This window comes from Rattus norvegicus, chromosome 5 (genome assembly GCF_036323735.1).
Source record: "Rattus norvegicus strain BN/NHsdMcwi chromosome 5, GRCr8, whole genome shotgun sequence".
Lineage (NCBI taxonomy): Eukaryota > Metazoa > Chordata > Mammalia > Rodentia > Muridae > Rattus > Rattus norvegicus.
In genome coordinates this window covers 37,819,571-37,835,317 of record NC_086023.1, presented here as the reverse complement: position 1 = coordinate 37,835,317, position 15,747 = coordinate 37,819,571, and the positions used below count along the sequence as shown (strand labels likewise).

The window sequence follows — 15,747 nt, the reverse complement described above, 5'->3', positions numbered from 1 at the left end:
ACACTCCACATATTCTGTAATCATGATTCTCAGACTGCACAGTTCCAGTGATATCAGGCAATTTGTTTAAGCTGGTGACCATAAGACCTGTGAATCATAAAGTCCTATGTTCTCTATTTGTAATTTATAAGTTCTTTATGGTGTAATACTTTGAGACTGAATGAATTACTTTCTCTAGGCTTTTGCCCAGTGATTTCATCAACCAGTGATGATCCTTGCTTGAGTCAGTTTGATTATTATCTAAAAAATAGTGATTTTGTTTTCCTCAAATTACCACTGGATTAATTACTTTTTTAGTTCTGCAATAAAGCACCATGGTAATGGCAGCTTATTAAAGGAAGGGTTTATTGGGGTTTACAGCTTCAGAGGGATAAGAGATCCTTGTGGAAGACTGGAGGTGTGGTCACTGGAACTGGAAGCTGAGAGCTTACAATTGAATCTCACAGGAAGTAGAATGAACTAGCAATGTTGAGTGTCCTTGAAATTTCAAAGCCCACCCCCCAGTGACAAACTTCCTTTAGCAAGCTGCACCTCTTAAACCTACTTAATCAGTACTACCAAGAGGAAAATACGGATTCAGATGCCCTTGACTTTGGGAGACATCATGTATAAACCACCACACCCTTATGCCTACATTAGTAAGCACTCTTCTTTATCATTGTAAACTCACAAATTGTTATGATACATTAATATCATTTATACAGTTCAAATCAGACTTGATGAGGGAGTGATTCTTCAGATGAACCCTGGGATTTTCAGTATTGGTAGAATATGTTTCTATTTTCTTCTATTTCAGAGTTACAAGAAACAATTTCTCCGAAATAAGTTTTACAATACAAAGTATTTAGAGACCAAGATCCGAGTGCTAGATGTGTTAATCTATATTACGATATCATACTTTTCCGTCTTTTTCAGTGGTCATAGATGAAAAATATATTCATAAATATTTCAAAAAATATTTATATATGTCTGTCTATGTAATAGAAACCTAAAAATTCAAAATTATATTTAAGTTTTCAATTCTTGTTCAACAGAGCAAGAACCATCTTTTTAAATTTATATGGATGTTTTATTTACTTGTACGTCTGGGCCCCATGTGCATGCAATGCCCATGGAGGCCAGAAAGAAGGCACTGGATGCCCTGGAACAGGAGCTATAGACAGTTGTCAGCCACCATGGGAATGTTAGGAATCGAACCTGGGTCCTATGGAAGAACAGCCAGTGCTCCTAACTGCTGAGCTATTTCCCCAGTATCCATAGCTCTCATTCTTACCCGCTCCATCTTTTAGTACTTTGGGACCATGTTGACATGCTGGTTTCCAAGAATCTGTAAACTACCATTGTAATTCGCCATTGTTAGCAGCTGTTTTCCCATCAGCTTTTTCTTTAGTCAGAATGTACTGCAGTTAGACAGTTTATTACACTTTTCAGATGACTGTAATTCATTATTCTACTAACTTTTCTTGGAAATATTTGAGAGAGAAGTTGAGGGATGAGTGGTGAAAATGTAGCAGGAACCCAGGAGAGGCAAGAACAAGATACTGATGAACTGCATGTTCTGATAGATGCTTTGTTCTTTACAGGTTATAAAAAACAACCTGAATCCCATGTGGAAGCCTTTTAAAATCTCTCTCAACTCTCTGTGCTATGGAGATATGGACAAGACCATTAAGGTAATCCGAACTTGTCACACATGTGCTCTGTAGTTTGCTGTGGGATTATGACCAGATAAACCGGTCATAAATAGAAATCCTCATAAGTTAGGCTAGATGTGTAGCTTTGTTAGAACACTGCGTAGTGATCTTGAGGCCCTGTGTTTATTTGGGGGAGAGACAGGAAGAAAGGAAAGAAAAGAGGAAAAGGGAGTACGGGAGGGAAGAAAGGATGTTAGCATACATTTAATATACGTAGCTTACCAAATACAGCACCCTAGTACACAGTTAAGTGTTGGTATTCGTGGTGGTCTTGTGGGTGGTTTGGCTTGCCACACTGTATAACTTTAAAAGAGAATTGTCGCACGTTGCTAGCACAAGGTGACATTAAAAAGTAAAATCCATGCAGTGTCTACTGAATGGTGTCACCTTTACAACATTGTAAAGTAAAAAACTTAAGTCATCCTATAAACAACTCAGACACTGTATGTAACTCCTACAGACTAATACATGTTTACCTATCATCTAAAGTTAATATCTAAGAATTTTTTAAAGTAAATGACACTATAGGCATTCATGTTAGACTATGCTGTCTAATATGTTGACTTAATGCTGAAGGCTACAGCATAATTTTCATTTTAACTGGTTTTAAAAAATAAGACATCCAATTTAAATGTCATCATTTTAATATAGTTCATTTGCTAGGCAAATACAGACATTAACCATGTTCTTTGTCTAGAGGGTACCTTTTGGAAAGCAGATGTTAGTTCTTCTGATATCTCAGAGTCTTCCTGGCTTTTATTGTGCAGAAGAACAGTGGAGGCATTGTAAGAGCAAGGGAAAGCAGATAAGTCTCCACAGTTACTGTGCATGTTTTCATGTGCAGGTATTTACTGAATAAAACAAAACCCCAACCAGCCAGCCAGTAAACACACACAGACTTTGTGTGTGTGTATTTTGTGTATCACTCCAAAACACACTCACCTTTTACGGTGACGTCTGTCTCAGAGCCAAGCTCAGGTCCTTCTGACTGAACTGTCTCCTCAGCAGTAAAATATGTCTCAAGACAACTCTGTATAGAAGGCTTTCTCAGGTTTGCAGCTCGGCAAATGCAGGGGTTTTGTTTGTTGATGTTTCTTGTTATAGTTAATATAATAAAACGAGGAAAGATGATAGGAAGCATCATGGTTTAGAGTCAGACTATAGTTTTTATTTTGGTTTAGCTCTTTAGCCAGGTAAAGGAAGTTGAGAAGGTCACCTCATCTCTTAGCTAATAATGCAGACAGTAATTTCTACTGTACAAGAGGGTAAAAATAGAATATTGAAGGTGAAGGCATTGTAAACTGATGAAACAGCAGCAGAGATGCAAGCCACTTAATTTCGAAGCTTGGGAAGAAGTTGTCCTTGGTTTATCGAGAACTTAAGAAATAAAGACCAATGTTCAGTGTGATTTGTACGGTGTGTCAAAAAGCAGTGAAAATATACTTATATGTCTATACTATGAATTCTGTAAAGATGTTATAGAAGTAGCTACAAATTCTCATTTTAAGACAAATACACAGAGAGAAGCCTATGCCTTGACTGTTTGATTGTTTCTGACAAATTAACAACAAAACATCTTTCTAAAACATTTTTACTCACAGTGGCATGCTTGCAGGGCCAATTTGTTCTAGTAAGTAAACTGATTTTCTGATGAATGTCTTCCATTACTAAATCTTTCGGTTTGTTTTTGATATACACACTTGGTTTTCCACACCATTGCTCACTTTAGTTCTCTAGTTCTGTACTTCTTTGCAGTATCAGTCACACATCTGCAGTTCACCTCCCATGTGGAAATTACATAAAGGCATGGGAAAGAATTACAGAGCAGAGAATAAAGTCAGAATCTTCTGTGGTTCCTTCATTGTGTTGTCACTCTAGCATGTGTTATTTTTATAAGATGAAGAGAAGAAGAGAAATATCATGCATGCTACCACCTTGCCTAAAGTGGGGGTGCATTGTGTGGTGTGTACAATCCTTGACATGTGTACATGTGCTCTTATGTGTATATGCATACATTTAAATTTCACAAGTTCTTTAGATATGCTTGCTGGTGTTTAAATAATGCTGGTGAATAGTACTGGTGTTTAAATCTTGAAAAGAAAGGAAAATGGTATGAATCCTCCTCCCTCAGCCTTGGTCCGACCATATTCTGGCATTAAAGATGTTGTGTCTGCCTTTGAGAGGACAAGAGGGAGCTTTTCCCTTTATTTCCTGTAGTGAGTAATCAGAACTTGGACTGTTAAGATGTATTTTCTATTTTTTAACCCTTTAATTGATCCAAACTTAGTCTTAAACATTTTAGTTCTTACGAAGGTCTAACTTAGCCTTAGCCATACTGAAGCTTATTTGACTTACATATAAATTGATGTTCTTTCCACGGAATCTAAATGTAAAGTAGCTTCATTTGCCATAATTTAGGAATGTCTGCTAAAAGTGATCTCATTTAAGCATTAAGATGGGTTGTTTTCTGCCTTCTTGAAACTTTGTTTCCTTTAAGAAAAGAATTCCTAATTTTTCCCCTTAATATATTAAGGCCATTGGTTTACGATTGGGTATTGAATCTGTTGGGCAGGAGTCAAAATGTCAGACTTGCATAGACAAAAATGTAAGGCCCTTTAAATAAAGTACATTGCTGTTCTTGAATGTTCCTGTTTTGATTGATTGAGTGATTGAGTGATTGATTGATTGACTTTTAAGTGTTCCTGAAAGATAAGGAAAATACAAGTAATGGATGAAAGACTTCCAGTGTACTAGCTAGTTTTACATCAACTTGACACAAACTAGAGTCATTTTGGAAGAAGGAATCTCACTTGAGAAAATGCCCCTGTTAGATTAGCCTCATATTCTCAATTGATGAATGGTGTGGTAGGGCGTATGGCTCAGGTCCTTGTAGAGGGCGCCATCCCTCAGCAGGTGGTCCTAGATTCTGTAAGAAAGCAGGCTAAGCAAGGCAGGAGGAGCAGACTGTAAGGGGCACTTTTCCATGGCTTCTGCATCAGCTCCTGCCTTCAGGTTCCTGCCTTGTTCCATTCCTGTCCTGACTTCCTTTGGTTATGAACAATGCTGTGGGGGTAGACGCGAGATGAACCTTTTCCCCCCACAATGAATTTTTTTTTTTTTTTTTTGGCCCTGGTATTTATTCACAGCATAGGAATCCTAAGACATCCAGTTAGGTAAGGACAATCAGTATGTAGAACTGAGAAGAAAACAGACATTCTGCCAAATGAACATGTCCTGAGTATTGTACCTTGGTGGTCACTCCATTTTCATGAAAGCTGGAAGCCTGTTGGAGCCCTCACAGAGGCAAATGCAAAATGCTTCTTGTTAGAATTAGAAGCCTGTGTTTTGTCCAGCATTTGAGAGGTAGAGGCCGGCAGATCTCTGAGTTTGAGGCCATGCTGATCTACATAGTGAGTTCCAGGACAGCCATGACTATACACAGAAACCCGTCTCAAAAATCAACAAACATACAAACCAAACCAAACCAAACCAAACCAAACAAAACAAAAAAACCTCACCATCAAAACAAAACAATAACCACACCCCCATCCCCAAAATGAAGAAAACACAAAAAAAGAAGCTTCTGTCTTGAAGCAGGCTCCAGAAGTATCATTGGGATTTCACTTTATCCCTGCTGCTCATCACAGGAGATGTAACATCTGTTGGCCTTGTTCTTAATTACCTCAAGTTTCATCTTCAAAATAGGAATAATACCATTCCTTTCCCTTCTGTGTGCCTCTCGGGTCTATTTAAGAACATATATGAACTATGTATGTGTAAAATATCCATGTAGATGAAATGATGTGTTGAGATTCTGTAGTCTGATTAAGACTGTCTTGGAAGTTCACCTCCCTGTCACCGATCTGTCAGCTGCCTTGAATACATCAGCTAATAATAGTTCACAGCACCTCATCTTCCCACTAGAACAGGCGTTCTGGTAAATACTTACTTTTCTGTCATCTAACACATACACAAAACAAAAACAAAATAAAACCCACAACACCCTGCTAAGAACAACCTAGCATGGAAATTTCACAGAAACTGGTTTTCCTTCATGCTGTAAGATTTCCAATTGTTAGAGCAGATCTGACTGTCATGTCTAACTCATAATTACAGGCCCAGCCTCCTTGGGTTGCATCTGTTGAGACATGTTTCCTGTAACTAAATTATCTAGGACTTAGTTACATCATTATTAGCTGCTGGGGTACTGGCTTCTAGCTCTTACACAGTGATAATTAAGTAAAGCAAATGAAAGACTAGAAATGGTTGCACGTAGCCTTCTATCAGCATCTCCAGAGAGCACAGTAGAGGAGCAACGAATTGCTTCCTGTGTGAAATAGACTCCATATTTGTGGTTTTCATCGTCCATGCTGCAGAGCCTGTTCTCAGGATCGCTCTGACTTGAACATGCTTCCGTATTACTTCTCTAGTTAGTTAGCTCTTCTTCCTCCAATTAGATACTGATATCAGAGATTTTTCTTATTTTAATTAAAAAGGTATGCTTATTGTAGCCAATACTTTTTAATAAGATGATATTGATTTTCCGTATATTTAATTCTAGGTAGAGTGTTATGATTATGACAATGATGGATCACATGATCTCATTGGAACATTTCAAACCACCATGACAAAACTCAAAGAAGCCTCCAGGAGCTCACCTGTAAGTTATATCTTTGCAGCTATGAGAATATATTCAATATGGTTGTTTATCATTATATGTTTTTCTTTGGTTTAGCAATTGGTTTATCATGTTTTTATTGTTTATTGCTTAAAGCCCTATAACCTACAAATTTCATGTAGTAAAATTTCTTGCGTAGGATATGTGTGTTACTGAGTGGACACGATGTAATAGTAATCAGCACCAGGTGAGGATTTTAGACTACAGGGAGAAAGCAAAGATCATCTCTAGGAATAGAAAGTAGCTCGTCCTTCCCATGTCTTGGAAGAGAACACATCATACTCCAGTACTGGATGGAGCAGTGCTTTGCCCGCATAGGGAAAACAGAACGATCAGCTCCGGTAGTGCATGTGAGTCCCCCAGGGTTAACTAAGCAGGGCAGATGTCCTGTGATCTACATGTTTACCCTTCTTGTGTTTTCATAGGACTTCACCCCTCCCTGCAAGTCTAAAATGCTGAAATTTAGGGGTAAGCCCAAGGGTCACTGATGCACAGTTTAAGTAGAACCATAGGATATCCTGAAACTTGGAAGGGTTTTCTCTTGTGGAGTATCCACCAGAGAAGACTGATTGCACACGTGTTTAAACCAATAGAAGGTCTTTAGTAGGTAGCTGGGAACTACAGTGCGTGTTCAGGAGCCCAATGTAGCTATGAGCCTTTCTCGGGATGAACTTTTAATCTCCAAAATACATGTCCTGGGTTGACATACTTAAGGTAACAAGAACGATTAGTCAGAAATGAAACTCCAGAAGCCAAAAAGCAAGGTTAGTATATTTAGAGACTTTCTCAGAACTGTGGAGTTTGATGGATTAGGTCTCTGTTTTCATTTTGGCTGATGGTGCTGTCTGCATGGTAAGTTTTATGGCCTAAATGGTACTTCTATCATGGAGTCAGTTGTGTTAAGGTCTGGGGCCTGCCACACTTCCACAAAAACAACAAAACCATCCACATGCTGTGCGGAGTGTGTTTTTGCTAAAAAAAAATATTTTAGATTCAAGATTCATGTACATGAAATTGCCATTCGTGTCAAGTTTATATTTATAGTAGAAGTTTATTTAATGTTTTGTGGCCTTAGGATTGGGCTTCTTGTATTTCTGTTTTGTTCTGTTCATTTTTTTATAGCAAGTTTTTATTTTATGTTGCTAATAAAGATGTAACATAGTTTTTTTTCTTTTAAGATTTGTTTTTAAAGGAAAAGTTTGTTTATTTAAATCATCTTCTTCTCCAACAGGTTGAATTTGAATGCATAAATGAAAAAAAGAGACAGAAGAAAAAAAGCTACAAGAATTCAGGTGTTATCGTTGTGAAGCATTGTGAGGTCAGTTGGTCTTGGCCACTTGTAATGAGTTTACTTTGTGAGTTCTTGTACCAGTATACTTTTATATCAAGTAAGTACTTGCTCTAGCAGCTGGAAATGACACGAGCTGACACTATCTTGGGGGAAAGAATAGGGTATGGAATAGTAAATAAATCTTTCAACTAATGCTGCCTCAAAGGTTTGACAACTTTTTAAAAATATTTTTAAATTTATGAACGAATGTTTGCCTGTATGTAGGTATGTGTACAGTATGGGAGATGCGTGCATGCATGTGCAGTGTCTGGAGGCCAGAAGAGGGTGTTAGGTTCCCTGGATCTGGACTTAGAGATGGTTATTAGCATTGTGTGGGTGCTGGGAGTCAGCCCACATCTTCTGCACGAGTAGAGTGTGCTCATTGCTAACTGCTTAGCAAAGGATAAAGAATAATATCATCCTCTATTGTCTTAGGGAACGGAGATGGAAATGATCTGACCAAGTACATCTATCCTGGCTATATTTTCTTCATATGCTGTTACAAATGATGAGGAAAGGCCAGGTTTCTCCCACTGAAAACATGTTTGGTTTTTGTTTTAATTCTTTTATTTATTCTTTATTCTTATTTTATTTATTTGTACTCCAGCTGTTGCCCCCTCTTCCTATGCCCCTTCCATGAGTTCTTCAACACATCTCCCACCTCTTTGCTTCTGAGAGGGTGCTCCCTCAACCACCCACCCAGTCCAACCTCATCCCCCTAGCATCCCTCTTCTCTGGGACATTAAGTTTCTGCAGGATTCAGCACTTCCTTTCCCACTGAGGCCAGACAGAGCAGTCATCTGCTATGCATGTAGCTGGGGACGCAGACCATCCCATGGTCTTCAGTCGGTGGATTAGTCCCCAGGAGCTCTGAGGGACCTGTCTGGTTAGTTGATACTGTTGTTCTTTCTATAGGGTTGTAATCCCCTTCAACTCCTTCAGTCTTTCCCCTAACTCTTCCACAGGGGTCCCCGACCTTAGTCCAATAGTTGACTGTAAGTGTTTACGTCTGTCTCAGTCAGCTGCTGGTAGAACCTCTCAGAGGACAGCCACGCCAGAATCCTGTCTGCCAGCACAACATGGCATCAGTAATAGTGTCGGAGTTTGGTGCCTGTACATGGGATGGATCCCAGATTGGGCTGGTCTTTGGATGGCCTTTCCTTCAGTCCCTGCTCCACCATGGATGTGAGAGGCTCTCAGGATGCAATGACTTTGACCTTAACTGAAATGCCCAATAGTGGGGAAGTGGAGCCTGCAGGGACCACATATAGTACATAGATAGGGCCCATTTGAGGCATGGAGCCACCCACCAGTCTTCAAAATTTTTGACCCAGAATTGTTCCAGTCTAAAGGAAATGCAGGGACAAAAATGGAGCAGAGACAGAAGGAAAGGCTACCCAGTGACTGGCCAAACTTTTAATTCTTCTAAATCTTGATTATTAAATGCTTGTTAAAACTGTCAGTATATTACACTGACTATATAAAATCTACAGTGACTACATATCCTCTTTTGCCATTGATATCTAATCCTTTTGTTTTTAGTCACCTGCCTTTTTTGATGTTTTTATTTGTACATATTGTTTTATCATAATGAGTTCTTATTATGATATTCTCATAATGTATATATTTTGTACATGCTCACCTTCCCCTACTACCTTTTCTTGTCTTCCCACTCCTGTTTGTCCTTCCTCTTCCCAACTCATCTCCTTTTACTTTCATGTCCCTCCCCTGGGGTGTGTGTGAGTTTGTGTGTGTGCGTATGTCTGTGAGTCTCAATAAGTTTGATTAGTGTTATGCACAGGCAGCATACTAGTAGTGACACCTGAAGAAAATGTCTCTCACTTTCTCAGCAATCATTAGCAGCCTGTGAATTCTCAGGGGGGGACCTCACCTTATGAGCCCTTACCCTGATATGTCAACCTTAATACTGCTGTACTGAAGCTGTAGTAAAATCTTTGAGTCCTGACATTTAGGGGAGGAGTTTTGTATGCTCACATGTGAGGTTGATTTCCACATATTTATGTCATGTACTATTCAGCTTACAGACTCTGAAATGCATATGCCAAGGGGCCTTTTATTTCTCTTGTGTAGGTGGTGAGGTTGGTTGGTTTTAACAGTGTCTTTTTGTTTTTAGATTACTGTAGAATGCACATTTCTTGACTACATCATGGGAGGGTGCCAGCTGAATTTTACTGTAAGTAACACTGAGTTTTCTAACACAGATGTTAGATGGTGCCTCCCCACTCTGTTTTGCAGCATTCCTTTACTGCCAAACTGACTTTGTAATGCAATTTACACAGTCTGTTTCGTATGACTTCCTTGTGGATCATCTAGGTTCACCATGGAAGTTTGACTTAGTTAGTGAGTTGATGAGTGATCTCCTCTTTAGAGAAAATAGGTGTGTATAAACTAATGGTTATCCTACAGTAGTTTAAGGAATAGAAAACAAACATATAAGAACAGCCCCTAAATGGGTCATACATTGACAAATGATTCATGAGTCTTCTGTCTAGAAGAACAGGTTGTTCTCATGATGAGTCCTGTTCAGTTGTTGGTAGAAAGGCTGCAGGCATTTGTTAGGAGATGGTAGTAGCGGTTCTGGGATGATTTTGGGACTTGTCTCCTATAGTTTTCTTGGACCTCTAGTTCAGATAGGTAGCCCTGCCCTCTCTTTGGTAAGAACTGCTGTCGTTTCTTGGTAGGTGGGAGTGGACTTCACTGGCTCCAACGGTGACCCCAGTTCTCCAGACTCCCTGCATTACATCAGCCCAAATGGTGTTAATGAGTATCTGACTGCCATCTGGTCTGTGGGATTGGTAGTTCAAGATTATGATGCGTGAGTATGACTGGAAATACTGAAGTACACATTTCAGGATTCCTTAGAGAGGGCACTTTCTGTTCATCAGCTAGCGTTCTAATAGATGTTCAAGGATGTGAAGGAGAGAATAGCGTTCTTTCTCAGATTTCCTTTTTATTTATCTCTTTGTATCTCCCTTCGGTGTCATCGTTCTTGCTGTAACTAGTTATGATGTGTTGTATATGACGTCTTCATTTATGGTTGAGAGAATTCAGCAAGACTCATTTGTTTGATCCGATTCCTTGGAGTTTTAGTCATTAGAGTAAGTTGTATATGTGACTGAAATCTAGATGTCATATTGTAATGGTAGGAATTGTTTCCTAGCATATATATACATGTCCTCTTTGATAATGAAATTTTATTTATTCATGATGACAAAGGGTCTTACTGTATCCCTCCGAGGCTTAGAACTTAGTACGTACACTAGCCAGGCCTTGAAATCCCAGAGGTCTGTCTACTTTCCCCTCGCAAATGCTGGAATTAAGGAAGCACATCACCACATTCTGTTGAAAAGTAATTTTTTTTTCTTTTTCTTTTATTCGTTATTTTATTTATTTACATTTCAAATGTTATCCCCCTTCCTAGTTTCCCTCAACAAAACCCTGTCCCCTCCCCCTGACTCTATGAGGGTGCTCCCCCACCCACCTACCCACTCTTGCCTCCCCTACCCTGGATCATCAAGCCTCCACAGAACCGAGGGGCTCCCCTCCCAGTGATGCCAGATAAGACCATCCTCTGCTACAAATCCAGCTGGAGCCATGGGTCCCCTCTATGTATTCTTCATTTGGTGGTTTAGTCCTTGGGAGCTTTGTGGGGTCTGGTTGGTTGATATTGTTGTTCTTCCTGAAGGGTTGCAAACCCCTTCAGCTCTTACAGTCCTTGCCCTAACTTCTTCATTGGGATCCCCACACTCAGTCCAATGTTTTTCTGTGTATATCCACATCTGTATTGGTACAGCTCTAGCAGAGCCTTTCAGAGGACAGCTATACTGGGTTCCTGTCAGCATGCACTTCCTGGCATCAGCAATAGTGTCTGGGTTTGGTGTCTGCAGATGGGATGGATCCCTAGGTGGAGCAGTCTTTGCTCCACTCTTTGTCCCTGCATTTCCTTTTGATAGGAGCAGTTCTGGATTAATATTTTCGATGTGGCTGGGCGACCCCATCCCTCAACTGGGAGCTGTCTATCCAGTGGATATGGTCTCTACAAGTTCCATTTCCTCTTTGTTGGGTATTTTACCTAATATCCTTCCTGCTGAGTCCTGGGAACCTCTTAGGTCCCTGGCATCTGAGACTTTCTAGTGGCTACCCTCAGTTCCCCCTCCCCAACTACTCCATACCTACTTTCAAATTCCTGACCCTCTGTACTTCTCCCCCATTTCCTCCCGTATCTGAATTGGCCTCCCTTTTTTCCTCCACCTCCTGTTTTCCTCCCATGTCCCTCTCTCCCTCTACTTCCTAGAGATTATTTTCTTTTGAGTTGAACCCTTCTGAGTTGAACTGTAGTATTCACACTTTGGTGTGATCTTCTTTCTTCTTGGGTTTCCTATGGTCTGTGAGTTGTATTGGGGGTATTCCAAGCTTCTTTTTGTCTAATATCCACTTATCAGTGAGTACATACCATGTGTGTTCTGTTGTGACTGGGTTACCTCACTTAGGATATTTTCAATTTCCATCCATTTGTCTACAATTTTCATGAAGTCATTGTTCTTGATAGCTGAGTAGTATTCCATTGTGTAGATGTACCACGTTTTCAGTATCCATTCCTCTGTTTAAGGACATTTAGGTTCTTTCCAGCTTCTGGCTATTATAAATGAGGCTGCTATGAACACAGTGGAGCACGTGTCCTTGTTATATGTTGGGGCATCTTTTGGGTATATGCCCAGGAGTGGCATAGCTGGGTCCCCAGGTAGTACTATGTCCACTTTTCTGAGAAACTGCGAGACTGATTTCTAGAGTGGTTGTACCAGCTTACAATCCCACCAGCAATGGAGGAGTGTTCCTCTTTCTCCACATCCTCACCAGCATCTGTTGTCACCATTAAAATTCCAACTCAATTCTTCACAGAGATAGAAAGAGAAATTTTATCTGGAATAACAAAATCCCAGGATACCAAAAACCATTTTCAACAATAAAAGAACTTCTAGGGGAATCACCATCCCTGATCTCAAGCTATATTATAGAGCAATAGTGATTAAAAACCCTTTGAATGTTTTTAAACAGCATTAGACAGACTGCTGACTAGGAAAAGTATTTCTGACATGACATGTATTCTATCTTTAACAGAAAATAAACCCTAAATATTAAAATTAATTCAGGATGGATGCACTGGATACATATTAAGGTGCCTGCTGCTGTCTTAGGAACAGCATACGAACATACACCATGACCAAGACAACTCTTATAAAGGGCAACTTTAATTGGGACTGGCTTACAGTTTCAGAGGTTCAGTCTATTATCCTCAAGGGAGCATCCAGACGGGCATGGTGCAGGAGAAGCTAAGAAGTCTACATAGTAATCTGAAGGCTGCTAGCAGAGTGTTGACTTCCAGGCAGCTAGGGTGAGGGTCTTAAACCCGTGCCCACAATGGCATACCTATTCCAACAAGGCCACATCTACGCCAATAGTGCCACTCCCTGGGCTGAGCATTTAAAGACCATCACAGCTGCCAAACCTGAGTTTCCCTCTGTTCTCCCCATACATGTCACAGCAAGCATGTAACCACTATAAACACATAATAAATAAGTAAGTAAGTAAATAAATAATAAATGTAATCAGTAAGAGTGAGCATACAAAGACTGCTCCAGTAGAAAGCAGTGCATTCAGTGATTCAGTGGTGTTTGTGTTGGCCATCCGTCAGTGTGCCTATGGAGAATACCCCAACGCTGAACTATTCAGTGCTATCTCACGTGTTCTATAATCCGGCTCATACTCTGTTCAAAAACCATAGGCCCACATGGACATATGTTTTCTTGCAGAAACTTTAGAATTTGACTTTTTGTGCAATGTTTCTATGGTCAGATGCATGCATATTTACATCAAGTGACATAAGTAAATGCTATAAATAACCTTATTATTTGAATCCAAGTTTTATGCCTAATAGTATATTGTTTAAAAAACAAAAAACATGTGACTAGAGAAATGGCTCAGTGGTTAAGAGCACTTACTGCTCTTCCACAGGTCATGAGTTCAATTCTCAGCAACCACATGTTGGTTCACAGCCATCTGTAATGGGATCTAATACCCTCTTCTGGTGTGTCTGAGGACAGCTACAGTGTGCTCATATAAATCAAAAATTTTAAAAAATATTTTTAAAAATTTATTTTATTTTTTTTACAGTCCAGTCATTACCTGCCTCCGGTCTACCCTCCCATAATTCCTCATCCCATTTCGCCTCCCCGCTGTCTCTAAGGGGATGTTCTCTCCCCTCCCTGCTCCCTCGGCCAAGACTCCACCCTCCCTGGGGCCTCAAGTCCTTCCAAGGGTTAGGTTCTTCTGTCTCAGTTAGCTGCTTGTTGGGCCTCTCAGAGGACAGTCATGCTAGGCTCCTGTCTGTAAACACACCATAGCATCAGTAATAGTGTCAGGCCTTGGATCCTCCCCTTGAGATGGATCCCCAGTTGGGCCACCTTTCCCCTCAGTCTCTTCTTTATTTTTGTTCCTGCAGTTGTTGTAGACAGGAACAATTCTGGGTCAGAGTTTTTGACTGTGGGATCCAACCCCATCCCTCTACTTGATGTCCTGTCTTTCTACTGGAGGTGGACTCTAAAGTTCCCTCTTCCCCCTGTAGGGCATTTAATCTAAGGTTCTACCCTTTGAGTCTCTCACCTTTCAGGTTTCTGGTACTTTCTATCTTTAAAAAAAGAAAAGGAAAACTGGGTTTTCTTTTTGTTGCAGGGAATGGTGGTGGTTCATATCTGACAAGAAGTAATACACAGTGTTTAAATAGAAAATAGTAGGTTATGAGACATGAATTTTATCTCATTCATTTATTTAGTGTGTATATCTGTGCATTAGTGTATATGTGCACTACACGTGTGCAGGAGCTTATGGACATCAAAAGAGGCGTCAGGTTCCCTGGAACTTGACTTGTAGATGCTTCTAGCCTCCAGATGGGTAGGTGCTGGGAACTCAACTCAGGGCCTCTGCAAGAGCAAGTTCTCTCAATCACTGAGCCATCTCTTGCCCCATAAATTCTATTTTTATAAAATGTATATAAAGGGCTATGGGGAGATTGTTCAGAGTGTGAGACCTCCAGTAAGACCTCCTGCTGTGAAAGCATGAGGACCTGAGTTCAAATCCCTAGCATTCATCTAAAAAGCTGGCTGTAGCTACTCATGCGATAACAATACTATGAGGGAGCAGAGACAGGCAGAGACCAGATTTGCAGACTTCTAGTTCAGCAAGAGACCCACTCTCAAGACAGTAAGGTGGAGTGTGGTAGAGGAAGACGTTGTCTAGCTTCCTTCTGGTTTTCATAGGCTTTTATACAGGGGCACACACTCAGGCGGATATCATACAGGCATACCACTTCCACACACCCAAAACAGTTAGTGTAGATTTCTTCTTTTAATGCACAGAAAAGCCTTTAAAGTGAGTTTTCAACTTTAAAGTTTTCCGGTGATGGCATTGGTATTTAGTATAGGTAGTGCTAGGTAATTTTTGTTATAATTTTCTATGACTTTGAATTCCTTTAAATATAAGCTCATACTACTTTTATTGTGAAAAAAATATAAAGTGCTTTCTTTAACAAACATTGTTTGACTTGTTTTCTTTTTTCTTTTTTAGTGATAAAATGTTTCCAGCTTTTGGCTTTGGAGCTCAGGTTCCTCCTCAGTGGCAGGTAAGAGGAAAGCTCCTTTGAAAGCTTTATTGTGGACTGGCAAACAGGCCTTATTACCCTTTCTCCTCTTGACAGGTGTCTCATGAATTTCCAATGAACTTTAACCCCTCGAACCCCTACTGTAATGGTAAGTAAATGGTACTGTAATGGTAAGCCTGCCTTCTTGCAGCTTAGAACTATAGTTCATTTTTAAATACCAGTGTGTGACATTTTTTACTTCTGCTATAAACAGTGCCAAAGTCAGCCCAGGTTGGTGACTGCAGTGGTGAAGATAATTATGGGGGTGGGGAGGGGAGCATGCAGATGAAAAGTAAACCTTCTACCTTAGGAATCTCAGTAGACCCAAACC

At 40.1% G+C, this 15,747-nt stretch overlaps 1 protein-coding gene across 1 annotated transcript in view; it reads left to right on the top strand.

Annotated features, from left to right (window-relative positions):
* The window catches only part of Cpne3 (copine 3), a 49,275-nt gene that overhangs the window by 25,523 nt on the left and 8,005 nt on the right, over nucleotides 1-15,747 (top strand). The window contains exons 7-13 of the mRNA NM_001107917.3: nucleotides 1,584-1,673; nucleotides 6,256-6,354; nucleotides 7,604-7,690; nucleotides 9,837-9,896; nucleotides 10,405-10,538; nucleotides 15,344-15,398; nucleotides 15,474-15,525. Coding sequence (NP_001101387.2) covers nucleotides 1,584-1,673; nucleotides 6,256-6,354; nucleotides 7,604-7,690; nucleotides 9,837-9,896; nucleotides 10,405-10,538; nucleotides 15,344-15,398; nucleotides 15,474-15,525 — 577 coding nt within the window. The remainder of the gene's footprint in view (nucleotides 1-1,583; nucleotides 1,674-6,255; nucleotides 6,355-7,603; nucleotides 7,691-9,836; nucleotides 9,897-10,404; nucleotides 10,539-15,343; nucleotides 15,399-15,473; nucleotides 15,526-15,747) is intronic.